This window comes from Varroa destructor, unplaced genomic scaffold, assembly GCF_002443255.2.
Source record: "Varroa destructor unplaced genomic scaffold, Vdes_3.0 BEIS01000004.1, whole genome shotgun sequence".
Taxonomy (NCBI): Eukaryota; Metazoa; Arthropoda; class Arachnida; order Mesostigmata; family Varroidae; genus Varroa; species Varroa destructor.
In genome coordinates this window covers 8,564,142-8,588,932 of record NW_019211457.1, presented here as the reverse complement: position 1 = coordinate 8,588,932, position 24,791 = coordinate 8,564,142, and the positions used below count along the sequence as shown (strand labels likewise).

At 42.2% G+C, this 24,791-nt stretch overlaps 1 protein-coding gene across 3 annotated transcripts; it reads left to right on the top strand.

Moving 5' to 3' along the window:
* Positions 1-749: 749 nt before the first annotated feature.
* On the top strand, positions 750-23,179 carry LOC111249380 (myosin-2 essential light chain-like). Of its 3 annotated transcripts, none has more exons than XM_022803185.2 (6): positions 750-995; positions 1,305-1,448; positions 16,228-16,368; positions 16,879-16,967; positions 17,966-18,119; positions 22,044-23,179. In XM_022803185.2, the coding sequence occupies exons 2-6, from the start codon at positions 1,361-1,363 to the stop codon at positions 22,070-22,072; spliced, it is 501 nt and encodes a 166-aa protein (XP_022658920.1). In that variant the 5' UTR covers positions 750-995; positions 1,305-1,360; the 3' UTR covers positions 22,073-23,179. The 3 variants fall into 3 exon arrangements, with proteins under 3 accessions (XP_022658920.1, XP_022658921.1, XP_022658922.1); XM_022803186.2 differs by having other exon boundaries at positions 750-1,004; XM_022803187.2 differs by having other exon boundaries at positions 750-1,021.
* The last annotated feature ends 1,612 nt before the right edge of the window (positions 23,180-24,791 follow it).

Here is a 24,791-nt window from a genome sequence, read left to right as displayed (position 1 = left end):
TTTCGGGTTGAGGAATTGCCGAGAGAAAAATTCCTTTATTCATTCGTCCTTTTGGAAAGGTATTTGCACCAACAAGACTTTCCACCATTTTGGATTCCTGTGAATGTTCCTTCTGGGTGCAACGTGTGGTAGCATGCGTTTTCTAGTACGTTAACAGGTCAACGGATTTATGAAGAATCATAAGGGCTGACGTATAGTAACAATAGTTATGTACCTGTTACAATGTGTGCAAACTATGTAATTACTCGACACTTTGTCTCGAGTAAAGCGTTTGCCTGTTTTGGGAACAAAAGTCGCCGCGCAACAGAACTTAGTGAACACTTGTTCGTAAGAATGACAGCGCTGCTTGAATGAAACCTCCAGTTTTCGCATCTGCCATGACTAGCTATGATCTTTTATCTCATTTTGCTGTTACTACCATTTTTTCAACACCGTATTTTTTTCTATACCCTATCTGTTGCTTAGAATCCCACAGTGCGATGCGTCATAACGCAAAAATCCATCTAGCTGACCCTCAGCGACACATACATACAAAGCAACAAATATATCGTGCACGTCAACGACGTGGATTCCCACAGCAAAGAATACAGCTACCCGGCCGGCCGGCCGGCCGGCCGGCCGGCGGGCGCAGTCCGATTCTTCGTCGCCGCTCTAGCTCGCAGTAGCCGCTACCTTTGCCCTTTCTGAAATCTCCTCTCCATAACCGCACACTCCTCGTTTTTTGCCGTTTGACGATTCGACCAGCGGGAACCGCGGGGAACCATAGCGTCAAAGGAAACTCATCGGTCAGTCATAGTCAAAGGCTGTACGTAGACCGAACAGCAAGGAACTTTAACGTGAAAACATTCCCTGCTGTTTTTGTCACCCATGTATGTTGACAAATCCCGCGGGACCAGATCAGTGTATTTACACCGGCGCCAAGAGAAGAGCGTCATCAAAGCCACACTGCGCCCGGACGACAAGGATTCGTTGACAAGATTGACCGTGTACTGCAGGTAACAAACGTGCGTCTCGTTCGACGGTACGTGAATGTTTAGAGAACAGGTTGAGAAAGGGGTATGACGAAAGAGAGCGAGAGTTCTCAGAGAGTTGTGTTGCAGATTAAAAATAAAAGTCGAGGGCTGTGTACAAAACGTATTGAACACGGCCGTCGGCTAAGGCCTTAAACAGTTTGGCTAGATTTCTGGTTGGACACGGGAGGCCATTGAAAGCAGCGCTGCCGGAGTTCGTCCTATTCATTGAATAGTATTGTGTAGAAAGCTTCAGTATTAATGGCGGATTGATTTTGACTGCTTTGTGTTTAGGCAATTGTCCCTCTGCATTGCTGCCGCCTGAACAGCTTTGAAGGGAGTACATTTGTATGGGACTCAACAGCTCACCAGGAACTTGCCCCACCATGTCGTTGTATACGGCAAGCGCTGACAAATTTTTCAAGTGTGCCGCCCCCGGTAAGTAAATGCATAGAGTTCAATGATTCTGTTCCTATTCTGATAGAGGGTCTTGTCCAGATCACCAGTGGCAAAGTAATTAATTAATGATAAAAACTTCACAAAATGTTGACTTATTTTAGGCGCTTCCAAATTGGCGTGGATGCACATTATTCAACAGGAAGTATTTGAATTCAAGCTTCAGTACATGTCAACTTAGCACAGACATAAGAACGCATTTTCGTGAACGTGTTTGCAGTCGTTATGGCTGTTTACTCATAGATGGTTTTGTCGGTTCGTGTAATATTCGGTGTGTCATTGCCAAGTGTTTCTCATCTAAATTTATTGCCTACATAAGGTTATTCAAGTTCAGCTGAAGTCCATTAATTGCCTTCAGATTGCTATAGTAACTCTGGTTAGCTCTAGAAAATGGCTTCAACTCTTTGTAAGTCGTAATAGCTATGCTCAAAGACCAAGTTCCGAAGGAACACAGTGTCTGATGAGAGACGTTTATTGTAAAGGTTAGAAGCCAATGGAACGATAGCCTGGAACAATGAACGACGTTCGACATCACGGATTCTCCCATACGATGCCTGTTAATCCCACTGAATCACCCATGGGCAATATTTGTGTGTTTGTGTATCAGAGCAAATGTAGCGATGGAAATGCTGGGACGCAAACCTTTCGGGCTTCCTTTCATGTACCTTCAATAATCCTCCATAATAATAAACGTAATACGTAACAGGTAACTTACGGAAGCTTGACAAAAATTGCAAACTTTATAAAACTCGAATAATGCGGTATTGGTATTGTAGAGGCGACGGAACGCTCCTCCGTCTGTATATTGAAATGAAAAGAAATGTACGCTCTTTTGGAGAAATATGTTGGAAGGTATAGCCTCTGCGAGCAAACACGTCCAGCTAAGTATTTACAATCAACAGGAAACAATCAGTATTTAGAAGAGACGCTAGGGACTGTTTATTCGTACTGACTCTGAGTAGTTTTTGCAAAACACTTGTCAATGACACTAGCGTTTGTGTCATCAGCTTTAGTTATATATATATATATATACGGAAACTGGGTTTTGCTACGTCGGCTAAGCTAAATTTATGCCCATTAAACTCTCACAGCGGTCGACTACAAACCGTTTTGTTTCTAACTGAATTAGTATTACTCGTATTCGATTGTTGTTGTTGTTTTAGTTGGTAATCTTAATCGCAAGATATAAGAGCGACCGAAAAGCGCTAAAGCTCTTTGTGACGGCCATAAAAATCTCTACCGAATATATAACGATTGTCATATATCATGACGAGTTAGGAAGGCACCATTTAAAGTCTCCGCTGCAAGCCTCCTGTCTTGTCGATCGCTTGCCAGGACCGATCACAGGCCAATAGGCTCTTTTTCTAATTAGGCCACTTACAGAATTTCGACTAAAAATCATCATTTAATCGCTGCACAATACGCGTTTGTTCCTATCGTGAAGGAAAGATGTGCTAACTCGTCATGACTCAGCCATTATATTTGTATCCGTTGCTAAGCATGTTCGTCTCTCTACGACAGAGATATAATAGATGGGTCTCAGTAGCTCGAAAGAATGGAACAATTAATTGTATTCGATGAGTAATTGAGTTGCTCACCAATAGCAACATTGTTCGTTATGGGATCGGCTCTATTCTAGACTCAGAGGGACAATTGGCTACCATAATTCTATTAAGGACGTTTTTCTGTGCGAAATGATCCGTAAAAAATTTGCGTCTCATTAGATCGGCCCGAATACCGGGTCGTCATTTATATCGAACGATTATATCTAAACAAGCGAGTTCATCAGAACAGTGCGTTCACTAGAGGATTTAACCTATACACTCGGGCTGTGGCAAAATAACAGACAGGTAAGGTAAACAAACTTTCGATACATCAGGGTGTCATGATAGACCGTCATAGATAAGCCATCCGCTAATATCATACGCTTGCACGGGCAGCCGTGGTTTTGGATATCCAATTAGGAGACAGATTCGCGCAATAGCGCGAACGTGTTGGCGACCGAATATTCTGGCTGATGCAAAACGAATCATCTGGCCAACCCGCAACTCATACGCCACTCGACACCGCCATGTCTGCTACGTTACCTGAACGGACCCTTCAGTATTTAGCTGCAGTTCCGACAATAGATGGCATAAAATTCGACGCTATGGCGCGCTCCTATTCGCTAGGGCACCATGAAAAATATATATATCAGTGAGGCTTGTAGCTTCATCAAATATTCGGCTATTGTAGAAATCCGTCAAGCTTGAGCCAAGCTAATCTGTAAATTGTGAAATTTTGTAAATTATTCTGGATATTGTCTGGTCTTGGGTATTTGTTAGCGGGCAGAACTTATGTTGCTTCGACGATTTATTACACCGATTCGCTCGGCAGTCAGTAGCGGCTTTTGGGTAGGCGTGCGCGAACAGGGGATTTTGTGGGGTGTCGTGCTGTGAGACACTAGTACGCTTACAAAGCGGCGCCTGGGGTGTACGGGCCACGCGATGCGATGTTTCCATGCATTCCCCAGCCACAGGTACGAGCGTCTTCGCACTCGACGAAAGAGACGGATTTCAGGCTCACACGTTTGGCCTCTGTAGGTCACTGCGTCCGTGCAAGTCTTTTAGGGAAGGGCCGCACATAGGCTTCTCCGATTAAAGAGCTGTCTAGGCTAATCATGCTTAGTCTTGCTGGCTTAGCTTTTCTGCTAACCCTCAAAAAGTAGTATCTGCCAAAAATTACCGCTTCCGCACAGTGTTGTCTGTACGCGTAACTTTCGACTACATGGGGGGGGGGGGGGGGTGTAAAAAATAGTTTTCAAACGACAATGATCACGGCCTAAATCAACTTCTGAACCGGAAGAACAAACATCGTTTTCTCAGTATACATTTACTATCATTAGCCTAGCTCTAGGTCTGTGAAAGGATGGCCTCAAAAATCATAGACCAGCAGTATACTGTACTCAAGATCCGCCGTCAGGTCATCTCCCTCGCCCTATAACCAGTGACAGGCGAAAGCTCTGACAATATGAAACTGATTGGACTGACTAGCCGTCTCACTTAATGATGCGGTTTTGGTTGCCTGTGTGAACAGCAGTAGATGTCTGGAATTAGGGATGCCTTATTGAATACTACAACTCGTGCTTGTTCTTGCCCACACGCTCCATTAGGTCTGATGAGTTAAACATCGTGTTGTTGATGTATGCACAGAAATAGAGGTCTTGTTATTTCCTGTTGCTTGTTTTGTGTAGAGAACGGTAGGGTGAAAGTAATCACCTTCGGTCCAGACAGGTCGAACTGCCAATGAGTAATAAGCTCGATACGATTAAATATAAGTAGAATTCTTCTATTTAATAACAACTGTAATAGACTATCACACTCAAATGCTGTGACTGTTAATTTCAAAATTGGTTAACAAATTATAACTATCTCCCTATAACCATACATAACTAGAATTTACAAACGCAAACTAACACAATACCAGCCTATTCCATCGGCCGGATTTACTATATATTTATACTAGAATATTTTAACCGAAACAAAATGTACTTCTGTTATTCTTCTGTGTCATCATTTGTCACCTTCGCAACTGGTCAACATAAATCTACACCGGGGCACCTTTCCGATACACGGCGACACTCACGACGTTCATCGTAACGCGGTCATAATAATGACGTTGACTCCTCAGTTATTTTTGTTTGAGCGCCAAATAACCCATTGTTGTCATTGTGACAACGTTATCTTGCAGCATGGGCAGCAGGAACAACAGATCCAACAGACATCTAATGCGACGCCAACAGAACGCGCTCCTGCTTGTCTCCTAAGTTGATTCGTTACCTTAAGTACTGTTACATAACGACAGATCATTGCATTATTATGTCGATTGTTTCTGACCAGAGGAAGCCAAGGGGGATTCAACAATACATCGCAAAAACTGTATACGTCTCGAGATGACGCTGACGATGTGAGTGGTCTTAGCGGTGACGACGGCGGCGGCGCCGCCGCCGCGGCGACAGCCGTGATTCGTATGATGGAAACTATGGCGGTATGAAATAGGCGATACAACACCCTACTAGACAATAGCACTACTTAGATAAACAACGAAACCAGCATATCATGCGTAGCCAAGAAGCTTCCCCCGACCAAAAGGAAATAGTGTATTCAGAAGCCCACAAGCCAGATCTCACCAATCGGAGCTCAGATCAAAACGAGCTCTCCCACGACCAATGCCACCTGCGCGAATCCGGCTGGAATGCCTTGCGCACAAAAAAGCAAACGTGCGAAGTGGGTAAGAAAACGGGAAAGAAGGACGTAAAGGGATAGATACGACTGTAAGAAGAACGGCCACACTGCAATAAATTGGTGATGGCACATGCGCAGTCCTATCAACTCCGTTCTCTTTGCAGCTTTCAGCCAATGGCAGATCACCAGTGCCTGCAGGCCTCCTCTGTTGTGAGATGCTGGCTGTTGTGTCTATGATAAAATGGCCATATGCGACAGCCATGCACCTGGCGTTTTTACCTTCCCAGACTCAACACCGTCACTGAAGACTACAATAAGTCGTACAACAAACACGTTATTGTTGTTGCTGGTACAGCAGACGGCTGACGGGGGCAGGAGCATAAGGCAGGGGCTAAATCTCTTATTCAAACGACCCGCGCTCTGGAATTGTCGCTGTCGTTGCTAAAACTGGCGCGTGAATTCGGTGCGTAGTTTTCGGCACAAGGAATGGCGAGAGAAGCGGTGAAGCAAAAGCTTCTGCAGTGGAACTTTCCTATTTTTTATGTGATAGTTATTGTTTTTTTGCATTTTGGTAGTTTGCTACGCAGGGCAACTGACTGGGGTACACAGTGTGTACTAGGCACTGTTCTAATGCTGTATTCATTTCCCTTCGGCTATGGCTACTTCTATTGTGACTACCGTAATTATAGTACCTGGTTTGTTATTGTCAAGGTCCTATATCGATCTGTTAATAATGGAGACTTTGTTTCATTGTGTTATGTTTTTGTGTAGTACGGTGCTGAATTTTCGAACGAATTTTAAAACCCTTGCTAAAGCTTTGCTGCTGTAGGGTTTCTTTTTTTACAGAAGGTTTTGAGTAAGTACTTTTCTTAGTTTTTAGCAACAACACGTTTCAGTTACTTTTTTTGTAGTTGCCAAAATATTTTCCCTCCACAAAAAAAAGTACTGGAAGTTTAACTTGTGGCTAACTGTTGATAAAAATTGATTTACACAATGAAGTTTGCAGCATTCTGCTCATTTACACAAGGATATAGACACGATATAGTGATACTAATAATAGAAACTACAATGAAAAAAAGTATGAAAGTCGTTCAAATAGGTACGTAGCTTGTCAGTGCCTAACGATAGGGTGCCTGCCATTGCATAGCTAAATAAATCGATTTGATTATGTTTTCTTTATCATTTATCGTTGCAGACATATTGACTTGTTGAGGTAAATAATATCTACCTATCCAGTCTTTCTCGCTTACCCATACGCTCTATGAGTAAAATGGGCAAATCACTACAAAGTGTACTGAATGTAGAGGCGATGAAATTGCCTCTCTCGGTTAGCTCACATCGCTTGTGACTCTATGGTCACCTCCTGTTGGCAAGGGATTTTGAGCGGAGGTCGATTTAAACAGCTAGTAGCATTCACTAGTAAACCACCTAGAAAGACTGTCGATGTTGCCTAACAAGATTAGTAATACAGTCATGTAGATGATGGTACAAGATCTACAATGATCAAACCTGTATTTAATTTTTCGCCTTCTGAATATCTGCTTCAATGAACCGAACGTCGTAGACACCAGAATATTTTTATCTATCTTCCCATGCCTTGCTTACTGTTCCTTCAACACGATATCGGCTGCGGAGACGAAAGAATTACCTAACGCAAAAGTAGTAGACAAATATGGCGCCCTTCGCCGGGTTCCCTGTGAGCCACCTCAATTAAATGGATGTATGTCCACACATGTTTTTCAATACGCTGCTAAGTCGTCTGTTGCTATAATATTATTCGCTTGTACGATAACGCCATTCTACTGACTGTAGTAGCCATTCGCGACCTTTAACGCCTAACAAGCGAACGAAGACAAAGTAAGTCTATGGCTTCTGGATCTTCTCCCGCCGTGTATAGTGTATCCCGTCCTTCAGACGGAAATTCCCATTTTCTTCGTGTCAGCACCACAATAAAGAGGGAGCAAATGGATTTTCTGTGATGTATAACCGCTCCAGCAGCCCCCCCCCCCCCCCATGCACACACAGATATTGACGTCACGTACTATACAAAAAAACACCCAGGGCAAAAACGAGCTCTGCCGGTTAATTACACCAGGCTGCATGAATTCAAAGCGGATTTCTATAGGTGACAAGACTCAAGCTATGTAGTCGCTTATGCGAGCTATGCAGATTGACTGATAGAGACTCAGTTGAGTTGAAAAAAGGATAAAATCCCGGTTATACCTGTGGTGATTTACCTTTGTGAAGGGTGCGTATCCTGTCGCAATTAGCTCACTGTCGCTAACGAGTAACTTCATTTACATTGGTTGCTAAGCGGCTTATTGTTTAGAAACAGTGATAGATTACGGAAGCATTGATAGGTCGATTTCGATGCTTGGTTACTGCCGTTATGGTTGCGCCGATCAACGTATGTTATAATTATTCTTATTCATTTAGATGGGCGCACGACTAACTATTATATTCTCGACCCCGCGGTGGGCGCGACGTTTTCTATGCATTGTTCTCGGCAGCCTACCGTACACTCCGGCATCGCCCTTACGATTACGCCTGTCGGTTCTTCATATTAATATATTATACGAGAGCTGTCCGTCAAGGATCTTATACAGTGCTCTTAATGGTATTATATATATATATATATTGTAGCGGCTAAGAATATAAACAACTGATAGCTGCAAGGTCAACTAGAACATGAAAGTCGTAGCCGCTAACTGAATTTTTCGATCACCCACAAACTGTTTGATTCTGTGTATGTATATATATATATATATCTATATCTATATGTATATATATTGATGCGACGGGACAGTTGATATAAAAGGGCATATCTTATACAAACGATCGTGATAGCTCACGCCGCAGGCAACAGAGAAACTAATGGGTACCACAGTTATTACGGCAGAGTCAGGAAGAGAACAAACCAGCTGTTGGTTCGTCGGCTATTTTGTCGTTTAACCCCGCTAGTTTGTAATGCTTTTGAGAAAAACCGAAATGTAACAGAAATTTAGAACGTTGAAGACGCCTTATAACGGCAAAGTAGAATGAAGGGCTGGTGAATGGATGCTTAGGGGCAAGCAATTCGTAATTTGCAGGGCACAGACTAAGAGAGATTGCCAGTTGCCATTTCGTTCACATAGCAGAGTGATCGACCCTTGTGTTAAGATCAACGTCGTTGTTGAATTTAATCAAACACCAATAATACTTACAATTATAGCGAGCACTGGAGGGGGGCATTTGTGATAGAGTTTATTAATAGATTTTTTGTTTACTGACCATCTAGTCGAGGCACCTCATTTCTCTGTGCTTCGTAAGGAAAAAAAACAGAGGGTATAAGGATATAATATTTGAACAAAATTAACATTGCGTAACAAAATTAACACTATAAGGTATTTGCTAAGCTAAGTTTGTATCGGTACTCAACTTTCGTCACTTAATGCATATTTAATTTTCAACGCTCACGGTGTACATCTACCTCTGGCCTTCATGACTACTGAGGTGGTAAGCAGGGTCATTACAGAAGATAAACAACCTTCTTGAAATCGTCAACTTAATTAAATTTTAGATATTTCGAAGGTTTTTCCGAAAAATGACAAATATATCACCCAATGATGCTCGAATGTGCTATCTAATAAATAATAACGCTTTTTGGCATACCTCAGCATCAAGCATTCCGAGCGACTACGGCACGGTGATGGTCTGCTAGCCTATCTCAGATCAGTATCCGCGGGAACACCTGTCTCGTTAGTTTTAGCATACCGTGCGTGCCACGCTTTTGGTTCAAGTCGCAATGGGGGTAAGTACGCGTTGTCACCTCCCGCAATCGTCGGAACCTCTTCCCTTCGTTTATTTAACTTTCCAGTGCAGTTATAGGTAGTTACGAAACGTTTATTCTTCCTTTAACTTTTGTTTCGTCAATCGAATACATATTACGGTACAAAATATTTATGCGGTACAATGGCTATCGTGAAAGCCGCTACACAGGGGAGAATAGAAGTTCCTGCGAGATATCTTCAAGGAGTAATAATGTGTTAATAGGAGATTTCTAGAATACTTCTAATTAAGTTGGTAGAATCGTAATGCGCCGAATTAAGTTCCTAGCGTCTCGATCAGTTAAGAAAACGTTGCGGTATCTGCGAAACCGATTTAAATGATCGTGCTGATTAGCGATCCAATTCGTTTCGGCCAATGAAAAGCAGGAGAAGCCTAAATAAATGCTATAGTACATAATGTATACTATGCTGTAAAGAACAACTTTATATATAATTTTATTTGGTTCAAAGCCATACAAAAGGGACGCATTAAAGAAGGCTGTGTTAGTTTTTCGTCTAGAACCAACGCTTTACGCTTAAAAGGATTTTCCAACAATGCCAGTTCTTCTAGACATGGCACTATTTTTAAATCTAACCTATTCCAACTAGAGCGTACCTTTCAACAAATAACATAATATTTACCATAAACGTCATTTTCTGATCGGCCTCGTTATCATCAGACAGCCAAAACGGATACGCAATAATATAACATCTGCTTGATCAGGTTAACGGGTTAAAATTCCAGCCATGTTTAAGGTTATCTACATGCTTATAGAATTATATGTGTACCCTTTACGTCATAAATGCGCACGTCTTGAAACTGTGCCGCATTACATATAAGCAGAAGCTGCTAACGTCTACGGACCTGGTCCTGCTTAATCTTGTCCAGCCGATCATTTTTTGGTCATACAGACATTTCGAACACGGACCTCGTATATATAGCAATTTCTTTTTTTTTTTTTATAAGTATCTTCGTTTTCTAGCCCTGCTTTGCCTAAATTCACGGCGACCATGTCCTGCCAGGCGCGGGTCTTTGATTGAAACATAAGCAATGTTTGACCATAGTAATATTTTTCTTTATTTATTTCACGTTGTTAAGCAACGTTCACGATAATCAGAAACGGCAACTTCAACAAGGGGGTGTCAGCGGCAACAGACTATGATGGAACGGAACAAACAACGTACGCTTTTGAACAAACTGTTTGTTCTTCCAACGGTTCGTAATGGTCTGTAAAATCGATCGCAAGAACGGCAATGTGAAAAGCCGAAGCGACGCTGCGTCAAAACAGATGCTGGTCGTCAGCGGGGCGGTCGGACATTGAATGGTAGATTACCAGTGTCATAAAATGCTACGAGGAGATTCAGGTAGATCATCTTAGAGCCACGCAGTAACGGGGAAACCCGTAGGCGCAAATTCCATAATTGTAGAATGTAACAGTCCCACATAAAGTATAACTACATATATCTAACGCTGTACGTATGAAACGCAGCGAGAGCAGCGCGTATTAAGGTTGGCGGTCACTGATCGGAAACGTGTCGCGTAAATCGAAATTGTACAAGGCGAGCCCTCCTACGAAACGCGCGGAAGGCCACATTTTCCGTTGAATTTATTTTCAAGCACTACTAGTAATTTAGGCAAACACTCTCGAAAGCTCCCTGTGCTCTAGCCGATAAACGGAAGGAAAAAGGAAGCGCTCGATACTAAACAGAACACACAGCCATAGAGGAACAATGTCAAAAATAGATTTGCCAACTATACGAAAAGTGTCAACACATAAATTGTCCGTTCCGTTCGCTGGTTAAGAGCTCCAAGCGAATCCCTTAACTAACCTGCCAAACTAATTAAGTTCATCGAACTTATAGCTGTGCTGATAACGTTCGCGAGATGGGTCCATTCGCGATTAAGCGCGGTTCAATGATAGATAAAACTATCCTTTCGAAAATAAAAAGTCATAGCAAAATCTTCTGTTCTTACAACTGTCCCTTTCGACAACCGGTCGCTGCTGCACTATGAAACGGACGAACTTATCCGCATAGTAGCAACAATAATAATAACAATGAACTTGTTTTTCTGTTTATGATCACACTGATACTCATGATGAATCTGATGATGACGATGAGTGAAATGGAAATGAGCAAACGGTCAGATCTACAGTCGCTGCGAGTGCCATGCGTGGGCAATGCGACAGCTGTGACTTCAGCCGTGGTCAGGATCAAGTACCGCAGCAACAATGGCGACGTTCGAGTCGATGATTTCAAATGCTATGAAACAGATTGCAATGGAACCAGATCCGATCCGATCCGATCCGATACGATCCATTTGGATAGTTGATGATCTCTAGTGACCGGGCCGCTGCGCTGTTTGTCTTGTCGCCCAAACGGTAGTACCACGGTTCGATCTGCTGCTGCCTTCGTTAGGGCGTCTAGATAACGATAACGATGACGTTTTATATCAGACGGAACAGACAACTATTGCTCTTGCTTGAGTTTACGACGATTAATCGGTACGCAGTTTTCAGCGAGAGGTTGCTGTTGTGTCAGTTCTGGCACCGTTAAGCTTGCCCAATTGAACGAGCAAAGGAATAAATACGGGAGATGCGAAGGCGTATGGATAGCCATTATATAATTATCGATGTATTTATTATGTATGGAAAGAAACAGGGGACCCTTCACATCTACGACGAGTGGTCGGAAACGCGCGCGCGCGCGCGCGCTTCACCGAACCGATCAGCGTTTCCTTGCTTATAGTGCTTTCGATTCTGTCCAGAAGCTCCAACTATACACTGAAATGTTTTGGACCACCCCGGATGTATTTATGTATGTATATATGCATGCATGCATGCATGTGCATATAGAATAGCGTACTATGATACGACTACAAAAACTGATAACAAGCATAGCAAAGGAAGCAATAAAATTTCGGGTGGCTTGGATAAAAGTTTTTCTGTTCACAGGGAAACAATATTGCGAAATAGTATTTTGTTAAGTAGACTGGGTGGCTGTGAGGGGCAGCAATTATTGTTTGCGCGCACGTAGAGCCGAAAATCATTCCATAGAAGAAAACCGATGGAAGTGTCGTGATTGCCAAGTAGACAGAATGTTTATCCAGTCTGTTAGTGTCTCTCAAAAATAAACCGATACATTTCTCTACATCAGCTTCAAAAATTTCTCGTACCTTACTTAGCCTTCCGTGGCAGTTAATAGAGACAACGTGGTTTGGATACAATATTCTTATTTCATGGGGCAAAGTTAAAGATCTCAAAACACACGATACTGCTGATCACCACGCGCCGTGGACGTAGTATTGCAACGCGGCCTTCGTCAAAACTAAAACGGTCTGTCGTCGTCCATCGGTGACTCAGCCATCAAGCTCAAGCCGAAACTGTGATCCGTTCTGATCTTTGATAATGACAAATACTTAGGACGGCCCCCTAAATTCCTTGATCGACTAGCGGGAAAAGGCATTCGTTTTCGTCGAGCTGGCTTTTTGCCCATCTTGCTACCGAATGAAAGGAAAATCTGTATCAATCGCTAGCCATTGAAGATTGTTATCACGAGCAGTTCGCTTGGGGCGAATCTGTCGGAAAGATAACCGTAGCAGATTCGTCTGTGAGTTAGAACCGGTATGATGTTATCGATCGCCAATGGCTGTAACTGATATAGTCAAAATCTATAGTGTGTGTGCTCTAGGCTGGTTTTCTTCTCTATTACACTGAAACATAGCGATGAAGGTCACTGGGACAATCTTGACAAACCGTTATGGTATGGAATTTTTAATAGTGTATACACGTTACATTATTAGACTGATGAATGCAGTAACTTTAACGGAGATCAATGTGACAGCGTTTAGAGGTAGAAATCAATGGTTTAACATATAAGAGTAACGCGTAGATAGGTTAGCCCTCGTACGATCACAGGAACTGTTAGATTTGAGGTGGCAATCGTTACCATATCATGAATGCAATGTAATGACATAGTTTTCAAATGATATATTCTCGTTGGCATCCTTGACTTTTGTATAAATTGGATGAGCCCGACGATTTTCATTATCTTATCCGTGCGAGCTTTTCTCGCCATCGTCGGAATTTTATTATGGGGATATTTGCATACTTCTGTATAATTCGTGCTAAATACCGATCGCTTTAATAATCTACCATGAACTCCTAGTACTCTACAACTATAGTAGATGGGTCAACAGATGGTTGCTTTTTTTTTTGGCCTTCGTTTTCGTTGTCGGACGATTTTTTGCTATATTGTTTATTTTGGAACTGCGTCAACTCGATCTGCAGACAACTTGCTCCCATAGCTGTCTTAATCGTTAGGAGCCAATTCGACAAACAATTGCCTACGAAACGTTCGTAACCGGCGATACCCATTCTGGGTCGCATCAGAGAGATTTCCGTTCTCGTCATAGAAAACACAGCCACGAAAACCGGATTGCTTTTATAACTCGAATTGCGCCATGCTGCTATGAAAAGCAACGAACAGTCCCTAATCAGCAACATGTGAATAGGCCTGTATCATCGGTGACATGTGACTTACGTTAAATAATTCAAACGTCCTAGTACATAGGAAATAAAAAATTTGCTACTCTAGTAAAACTATTTAATGGACCCACAAATTGAGCCTGGGCCTGTGTAGCTGGGACGGCGGACCTGCCTGTGCGGGTCAAACAGGACTCGTGCAGCCGGCCTAAGTATAATCATAATAAGTGACGACAATAGATGAACTGCGACAAAGTCGTATGTAGTCGGTGGCTGCTACAATTATGAAATGCCCTCGTATTTATCTGGGAATGTTCTTAGACGCCGTAAACTAGCAGCGGGGAATACGTATATTCTATGTTTTGTACGGGCAATATATACGATGTGAACGACTCGAAATCTGTCGGATCAGGATTCCGTAGTATAGAGAATCAGATCCGCTGTTACTTTTTTCTTTAACAAAGAACGTTGTTGTATTCAATTGGCGCCGTATCATTTGAAAGGAAGTTAACGTTTTTAATATTACGTTTATTTTTCACGCACGTACAGGCTAATACATATCGTTGTCACTTGGTTTGCACATGGTACCTGGCCGTTATGTAGGTCTTCGTTGCTGACCCGTATGCCTACATAAATCTAAAACAGAAATGCAACACAAATGGCAAAAGCCATAAAAACGGTGCTTAGGCTCTGTTGAACGTGTATCGTTTTATTTGATTTTTTAATAATTTAAATAAGACCGCCGCTTTCTTGAATCAAAATCGGTACTGTAATAACAAGAACAGAATAACAGAATAAAAAACCCATTTTTCTTCCACCAACGGTTACATTGTACATTGGAGCGGGCTACTTATTTACAAAACTAGCCATTATCTCGTTCGCTCTTTTATTATTATTAAGAAATTACTTATAAAAAGCACGTCTATACCAGTGAACAATAGATAGAAATCCACGAAGACAATATAAATGTATGCTTAGCTCATACATTATACGGTGGTGTTACATAGGTGTCAATGTGCTTATGTATCTGCTATGTATGTAGATGAAAACTGAAATTGTTACTCGAAAGTGAACGTTTTCAAATTATTCTAAATTCTGCGCGGTACATTTGGATACCGATTAGCCAAACGTAGTCGATTCTGTCATGGCAATTATGAGTCAATAGGTCTTTATAAACGCCCTCCCTCTGTGCTACACCAGCCATCGTTAATTTTCAGGCCGTCTTCCATCTTGTGAAAGCGTTCGCGGCCGTATTACGATAATAGTTTTTTTTTTTTTTTTGTAGCGTTCGATATGCTATTTATCGACCAGTCACGGAGATCACTGTTAGTGAATAAAATTAAGGGGATAAAGCGCTCTGCCCAAAAACAATATTAACATCGTATTGAGCGTCCGTAACGAAAACGCTACGTTCGGAGACAACGCGGAGTGTGTATTCTATTCATCTTAAAGGGAAGGCCAGAGAAAAAAAAATAGGAATAATAACTTACGGAAAAACGTATGCGGTGTGTTATGGGTAATGTAAAAATATAGGAAGCTGTAGGAAAAATGTAGAATGCGACAACGTAGAGCCAAAACTAAAATGTTCTTTACGTTTCTTTCCTTATAAGCCTATATTATTAACTTCCCGCAAGTCTTATGCCATGATTGTTGTTAGGACTGCAGCAACGTATCGAGAAGGATATTTTTAGAACGAAAAATTTATCTTCTTATTGGTTGAAGGTCTTTATGTTTCGAGTTTTATGTGCGGCATCACCGTTAGGCAGACATTCCGTCGAACACGATCACCAAACAAGTTCTCCCTGTGTATGCATTACGGATTCGAACCTAGACCACAACGCGCTCCTAAACACAGATAGCCAATTTCGTTACCCACTACGCTAACACGAGTGTTGGGTGAAGACGATCACGGATTGAAGGCCACGCGTGACTAGGACGCCAGACTCGGTACGGATCGATGTATCGAAAATGTCGTTAATGAAAAAAGTGGACGTAAAACTGAAGCTGGAACGTAAATGAAGCAATTGTTTCATTCACGGTATTTGTCATTGTTCGCCGTATCACTCTTTGCCCGCCCGAATAATTGACTATGGCCACAAACAAGATATACCGTTATAACTATTTTAGCTTTGACAGCACTAGGTTCAACGTGGTGCCTTAGGTAAGGCGATTCGGCTACTATGACGATACTATGATTTGTCCGTTGTTTGCATTCTGTTATCTCGTAACTGGCCGGTGACACGATTAGATATTGAAGAAGCATTTCATTTATACGACACTGTTGGTGATGGAAAAATTTCGGTATCGCAAATCGGTGACGTTCTTCGTGCCGTGGGACAAAATCCGACGGAGGTTGCCCTGAGGAAATGCGCTGCCGACCATAAGGCCGGTAAGTGTTGTGTATCTAGGATTAAACATTTTTACTAACGTTTAGAGTATTTATTTCAGCGTCTGCATAGTTCTTGTTTTCTTCTAATTTCTTCGATAAGACCAAAGTTCCCGTAGAAAATATTTTTCCTCCCAGTATAGCCCTATTATGTCTATGGCTTCTATGTTAGTTCAATATCTAGCGTTTACGTGGAAATTGAATTGCTGAGGGCAAATGATCTTTTTTTACAATTCGTGACAAGATGTCATAGAGCTTCTGTAGATCATTCATACAGCATCACTGAAACGCAACAGCTACCTTTCGAGCATTTAGATATCCCTTCTTTCCGTACGTACCCTTTCGACGTCGGTGAAGGTTGACACCGACATAGTTGTTAAGAATTAAAGGTCTACTATCTTTTTCGATCCTACAAAATGCGTTACCGTGCTAAACCGGACATTTGCGCAGTAACGATTATTTATTAATCAATTCATACATGGTTTCATCGTCCATTTGTCCTCTTTCGAACAGATGACCGGATCTCCTTTGATGAGTTTATGCCGATTTTGAACGCCATCAGTAAACACAAGATCGACGCGAGCGAAGGCGATTTCGTTGAGGTAAGTGGTAAATTATCGGCACGTGATGAGTTTGAAAATGCGGTATCTTTTCCATTAAACGTAAATGGAGTTCTGCACGTCACCGTTCATTGCGACATCGAAACTACAGCCGGCACAGTTACAGCTCCTTACAGTCAGCGTTCTATCTGATTATGTTTGATGTTGGCAATTACGACCAGTAGAATTGGTTTTGTTAATCAGTTGTGTGAGACACATCAAAAATATATACTAAAGCGACATTTTCGATACGTAGGAATGAGAGGGACTAAATACAGTGGGGTTCAACAAAACAGCGCCTTCCAAATGGCTAAATCCTAGCATTGGGTTAAGCGATGCATGCCCATATTTACGCCCCAACCCGATAACGAAGCTCTGCCACTGATCTATCCGTATTCTTGATTGGTATTTGAACCATGACCGACGCACCCGCAGCATCTACACAAGAGACAAGATAAACATAATCATTTATTTAAGGCAACCCACATTCTTGGGCAAGCCGGTCGCCGTAATTGACGGATTATTTAAGGACTTATCTGAGTTCATAATGTAAAACATATTAATCATAATACTACGTTAGTATGTATATAACATTGAGCTTGTTGTAACACATAACATTGTAAAGATTTTTCGTCGTAACGGTCCGTCGGCTCATACTATTACATCTAGCAATTATCTGGCGCCATTTTATTATTTAGCACTCATAGGATAAACGTCCTAGTAATATCTAGATGATCGTTTCCTGTCTGCAAGCTTTTGGTACAAGCTTACCAACGAGGAGTCGTTTACGTTTTGATATATATACGTAACTTGCATTGACGCATATTGAGTGACACTACAACAGCCGGTTATAAAGGATTTTGCATTCTATCCAAAAAAAAAACTCTCAATTTTGAATTGTTCTTTATAAACCGAATAATCTCTAATTATTATAATCTCGAATAAACATTCTTTACTTTATTTAAATGACCTATTTTTGCTTTCATTACATGTTTTTTTAGGTGTTGCGAAACTTTGATAAAGAAGGTAATGGCTTTATTTTGGCCGTGGAAATGCGCCGCATCTTAACTTCAATTGGGGACCGCCTCACAGAAGAGGAAGCGGAGCAGATCCTCGAAGGCCTTGAGGATTCCCAGGGAAACATCAACTATGAGGGTAAGCGCACTGTGCGAACGTCTCTTCAATGTTATCCAACTAATAGATGGGGTTTGATAATTAGATGCAGATAGTGCCGATGGCAATGTAATACTATAGTTCGTATTCCGAGGTTATATTCTCTACCTTGTGTCAAACAACGAAATAAAGGATTTTATGTGCTGTGAAGTAAATCCTTAACCGATTCGAAACCCAAGTACAAGCATTCAGGTTTCGTGGGTTAGAATCCTACATCACATAATGACTGTGTCTGTTGCTACAAAACCCTATGCGTTTTTTTTTTTAACTAAACATAGCCAAACCGGGCGGTGAAGCGGAACTCGTTTACGAGCAACATCCCATTTGTGGATTGGAGAGTCTTAAGAGCTCTTTTTTTGCAATTCGCACACGTTTCTCATCAAAGTTACAATGAAGTGTAGCTTAGGAAATTAAACACTATGCGGTACGGAGTCTTGACCGGATAACTTGCCGATGTCAAGTTTTATTTAAGTTGTCAACACAGTTCAATAAAAAGGTCTTTGGCACCACTCAAATTAGCTAGCGACAATTATATAACGCCACGTCATTCACAGTAGTGAAACATCAAAGTGTTTTTAACCAGTGGTATTAGCTAGCCACGAACGACGTATTTTACGATAGAGTTTTTCGGACAGAACGTACGCTGACTAGAAATTCAGATGGGGTGGGGCAACCTACGACTTACCGAACACCGAAATTGAATATTTCATCAACTTAGTGTTCATGCTTTTATAAGGAAACAAGCTGGTAGTGCATTGCGCGGACCAGAACTCATTTCAATAATTATAATTTTAGCATAATTTTATTTTGTGTGATGTTTCGAGCCAACTTCAACTGAGCCGCAAGCAACCATCATCTCTCACAGTTGAGTAGCGTTGCCTTGTTTCTAATAACGATGTCCCCGTTTCTCGTTGTAGTTGAACAAGTTTTTCGTAAACTTCATCGATGTTATATGGCTAGCCCTTCGTTTTCATCCGAAATGGGACGCAGCTGCTGTAGGCAATGCTGAGTGTTTGTATGTGTGAACGAGCATCTACAGTATATATGCCTGCCAGCCCAAGGTAGCCAAGTCTACAGGCAGAACGTCGCTTAGCAGAGGGAAGGGTAGGCGGCAAAGCCTGCTTCTCATTGAATCTTCTAGTTTTAGTCTGTTCCTCAGCCTCCTAGGGGGCCTCTCCCATCGCATTATGTCCCCGTTGTGGGAGAATCTACTCTTTCCGTAGCTGCCTGCGAGCTAGGTGAGAGGGAAGCAACTTCAACGGCGGCCAAACCTCCGTGTCTGGGTGCCAACGTCGCTGTAGTCCAGTGCAATGCAGTACTGTGTCTGTGTGTACATGTGTTCGTAGTAGTCGTGGTCTTTGATCTGGGCTCTCTCTCGCGCGGGGCTTTCATTGCTGCGACTCTCTGTCCCTCTTTGACTTTCCCTTATTTTATGAACTCTGCCTCGGCGTTTTCCAGTTGCCTCGTGCTTCTTACATCGCCATCACCATGCCATGCTCAATGCCATTCCGGCACACTGTTTAACCCCTATAACTTTCCCTTGAAAAAGCTAACAGGAGATTCTCTCACATCGATAGATCGTAGCGGAAGCTCTCCATAGTGGGATACCAGTGCGAGCTCGTTGGAGAAAAGGGCATGGCCTGAGTAAGGCGGTTTGCGAGTGGCGTGGTCTAGAGAATAGAGGAAAAGCACTGGTGCTTTGAGTCAACTCGCAGACCATCACGAGTCATGAGCCGTGTTTCTGATAAGGCTGAGGGGTTCTGCAGAGATGGCGGAAAAGAATGGTACAGGAGTGAAGTATTTGCTCCATACTTTGAAACTCTCGCCTAGTCTTCTCTCCCTCTTTCATCGAATTGTCTAGCCGCAGCATTCAGAGGCGAAAGATGGTTGTCAGCTCATAGGAGAGAGCGTGATAGGAGGCGGCACTAGAAGGCTACTTGCTTAGGTCGTCAGCTAACCTTGAAGTCAAGCCTCGTCTAACCTAGATAGCCGCCTGGCGCCTAGTTGGCTGGAGCTTAGGAAGCGGAGAATTGGCTTAGCTCCTTCCTTCATAAGGGGAATTACGAACCTGTATGTTTCAGGGCTTTCGCCTTGTTTCTTCGCAGGCATGACGTACTAGACGCTGGGGGCAGAGAGAGAAAGCGAGACAAAAACGGCGAGATAACTGAGCTGCTGCTGTTCTCTCTTCTTCGTGGCAGCAGGAAGGACTGTGTTGGTCGCGGAGATAGGGGCTAAGGCGTTCGGGATGGTGGTAGAACCACCACCCTGCTCTTAGATGGAGGCAAAAAGGGATCTTGTCTGGGGCGAGAAGCTAGTACTAGCACAGATAGCTTGGCCAAAGAACATGGGCCGATGACGGTAGCAAGTAGCGGGAAGGGATGGCGAATTGCGTTGCCCGCCTTATGGCACACGCCCGCCTTCACCGAGGACTTGCCCTTCATCCATTCAGTCAAACACACGAGCTAGCGGCTTCGATCAGCCTTGGTTCTTCTGTCCCGAGCCGCTGGGCTGGCCTGTTCTTTCTTACAGTTTCTGCTTTACGGTCTCTACTTGCAAAGTGTTCTCTCTTTACGAAAGAAGGAAAAGGAGAGAGGAGTAGCACATCAGATGTGTGAGGCAGCCTTTTGCCCACACCAGTCAACACTTGGGTCGTGTCTACGCCCTGCGCCAGCCATTTTACCGCGGGCAACCGCTAGGCACAAGTCGACCTGCCTCTCTACCATGTCGTCTACTCGTCCACTTACTTGGCGCGGTCTGCCAACAGAAGGTTGGCGAGGGGGGTTCGGGGAAGTTCGAGGAATGGTTCAAGGAGGCGGCTGCTGAGTGATTCCTGCCTCTAGGGCGGGCCGGACTGGCTAGACGAGCCGAACTGAACAGGTCATAGCAGAACCGGCTCTCCTTCTTCCTCTCGTTTCTGTGTGTCTTCTTGGCTACTCAGGACCGACAGCCTTCCTAGTAGGCAGGAAAGAGCCACGGGTACCGACCATCAGAACCATAGAAACAGGACGTCTGAGAAGGAAGCATCAGATCAACTTGGTTAGAAAGGTGAGATGGCTAGATGGAGTAATGAAGTAAAGTGCACTCAAGTTGGTAAAGAGCCGGGCAGCTAGTGGCAGCAGCTCTGGTAGAGTTCCGCTCCTGAAGAATCATTTGTTCGGTCGAAGTTCTTCGAGCAATTTGAACGTCTTTTTCTAAGAGAAGTCCCGGAGTTAAGAAAAACGATGCTTTGGTCAGAAGTACTTATATGTTGCCAATTAAAATGCATGCTGATTGAACTGACTAATGTAAAATGTTGGCTAAAACGGCCAGGTAAGGATCAGTAACCACACAACACATACAGATGTATTGGAGATACATCGCAACTCTTGCTAGTATTCTAGTAGATCTAAGCAAAAATTACAGAATTAATCGGGAACGTATTTGCTTCAAATTCCATTCAAATGGAGATATAGACAAAAAACATTATCGAATCACAGATTCGGAGGAAGCACACGGTTCTCTGTTTAAAAACCCTAATTGGAGAAATGTTTACAAGCATGTAAGACAAAGTACTCGTAGTAATTTAACCATGTTTAGACATTCAGTTTTTTTCCGTACGGTCAGCAGTACCCCTTAAACATAAGAGGGCCTCCATGGGATGCTACTAATACACTCGCATCCCTTAGCTATGTTTTGCACTCCTCGCGACATACACGCAAAATTACCAAACCCCTTTACTACCAGGGAACCTTCCTACCTAGATAATCCTAACAATTCTCTGTGCAGCTTTCGTTTTTGCCTGAGAAGCAGAAAATCTTCGCTTTTTTTTTTTTTTTATCTACTGCTTTGTTTGGGGTCTTTTATTCAAATATCTTTATCTGATTACCCAACTATACCATGTTGGCTGTGTTTTTCTTATGTTCGCAGAATTCGTTCGGCTTGTGATGGCCGGCTAAGGACAGTCTGCTCTGGCATCGCAAGTCGCTGGTTTCCCGTACGAGCACCGCCATGACCAGCAGTAGACGTCGCCATGAAGGAAACTCTCAGGAACAACCGCTACCTAGAGCAATTGTATCACGATGCCACACCGCCTCAGCTGCAGCGACAGCAGCAGTAACAATAACGACCTCAATAGTAGTACAAATATAGAATAACGTTGTCTTTACGTTGTTGTCGAAGCAACCAGCAAAGAAATTGCATCCATCCGATTCCCGAAAGAACTAATGTTGGAATTACATTAGGGCAGGTACTCTGTGTTTTCTACGCAAAGATGTTTGCTGTCCTGCCCCAAACAAAAATGTGTGCAAAAACCGTAAAGGGTAGAGCGGTGGTTATGCGTCTTAGGTAATGATTTATAACGAGCATCCTGCATTTTATATTTATTTTCTGAAGACGAAGTAGATATGAATGGCACACAGCGCCATCCATATCTACTTCGTTCGTATCACGAATGGATATACATATGTGGTATACATGCGTTAGTATGTTGAACATTTCTGCCGTTTACCTGAGGGAGGAAACGATACTTCTCAATTTCTCTGCTGTTTTCGCTAATCAGTGTTGACACACACGCCCGGAGATATGCTGGTCGCCTACGACCATGTCATGTTGTCAAAAACACAGATGAGTGAAAATAGAGAAAATCCACATGAGTCAAAAGTTTTTAAAGCTCCATTGCTATGACCCACGAAACCTGCTGTTATATATATATATATATGCATCCATATGTGCGTTTATATGTTTGCATTTATTTGTAATAGTATCGTCGAAGTTCTGTGAAGAATTTACGCTAACTGAACGCTAATCGTCAACGCCATAGTAACAATGAATGGGTTATTCGCTGCTAAGGAAATTATTACAGTAAGTACAAACATATTATGAAGGGTTTCTTCTGGATGCAGGCCCTCAAAGTTACGAACTAGTGACAGCGTCGCCCGTTACTTTAGCAGCTTGAATTTAATCCGCGGGTAGGCAAAAATCTTTGAGGGTAGGCAATTTATAGCCTAGGTAACTGAATTATTCCAATAAAGACAGCACCAAAGCGGTGCCTTATGCAGTTAGAATGCTAAGTACTTTAGTTAAACAAAACAACAAACAAAGAAGGAACAAAGCAGGACGGTGGTGAGTAAGACAAGCTCTTGTACAAAAAAAAGCAACCGACGTTATTGCCAGTAGAAACGTTTTTTTTTTTTCTTGTTAACTGTATCATTTTTACCATCGGTTTATCAAGAATTAAACAGAATTACCTTGTAGCAAAAACCAATCAGAAATACCAGAAGTTATGTCGGAGTGCTGTTTGAAGATAGTAGCTTTCAAATAGTCATTAGGGTTTCTAGTTCGAGCCTTTTCATTCATATATATTTAGCAACATTACTTACTCTTTTCCTTATTTAAGGCACACATATATATACAGCATGGCGCGCCTGAATTGAGAATTTTTTCATGCCTTATTCCTAAGGTATTATCTAAACAGACTCATATATTCGAACGAAATTATCTGTATGTGCTTAAAGTATCATTATCACGGTCACGCTTATTGAATGTAATCACCATGTATTATTATAGCAGCTTCGATTGAGGAAGTAAACCACTCGCTAGTCATGTTTATTATATTTCTCAGTTAATCTACAGATACTTTTTTGACAGAAACCGTATGTCAGGCGACACTAATAGGTGTTAACCCATTGAAGTGCAGCACGGTACGCATACAAACATTTCAAACAAACTAAATTTTGAGCTAACTGTAAGCTTAAAGTTTGAAAAATGCAAAAGCTCAAAACGTTAGAAAATTCGTAAGGTGTAAAAGTCTCAAAAAAACCAACCATCGGAGCGTACCTGGGCGACTAAATTGGCAACTGATATTCTTCTCTCTAAAGCACCTGTTGATTTTTATAGCAAAAATTTAGGTGCATTAGAAAGGCTTTTTGGGCCATTTTTATAAATTTTTAAGCCCTTGAAGTCATGTTTTTGCCGGTTTGCCTCATAAAGGTTTGCCTAAGATTTTTCAGAAGCCGCATGAAAACTGGCAATAGACCGTTGAGACCAGAAAAAAAAAGGAAATTTTTAATTTTGACAGGGCTTCGTCCAGTCCATCCATAGATTGGTTATTAGCTGACCTTCGCTCAAATTCTGAAAACGACGCACCGCTGTTTGCCGTCACGACTTTGATGTTTTGTTCTAGAAGGAACCGGCTTTCTCATGGTGCTAAAAGGAACGAATAAACGTATGCCCGTTACAGCACACAGCCCGCCAAAACCTCCTTCATTTTAAACGCACCACTCTGTATATATGTATATACAGCCTTCTCCGCACCCATTAAAATGGTGTGTTGAAATAACAGATAGACAAAAATAAATAAACGGTCGACTTTATTATTTGCCAAGATAGATAACTGTTGAATAAGTAGAAAATGATGAACATAGAACATAGATAGGGTTAAAATAGGTAGAAAGGACTTTTTGAAAATTTACCTGTGAATAAGCTGAGTCAGCGAAAGAAATCGTTGGGTCATCAGTTTTACTCGTTTTATGTTATTTAATAATAATAATCCTAATAACAGTACGATTCTTACCGGTACGATTCTAACCGAGAATTCTGCTCTGAGCGTGCTCTGGCTTGTGATTTTGAGCAATACAACAATTAGAAGAGGTCGCTAGAAGAAATCGCATCTAAATT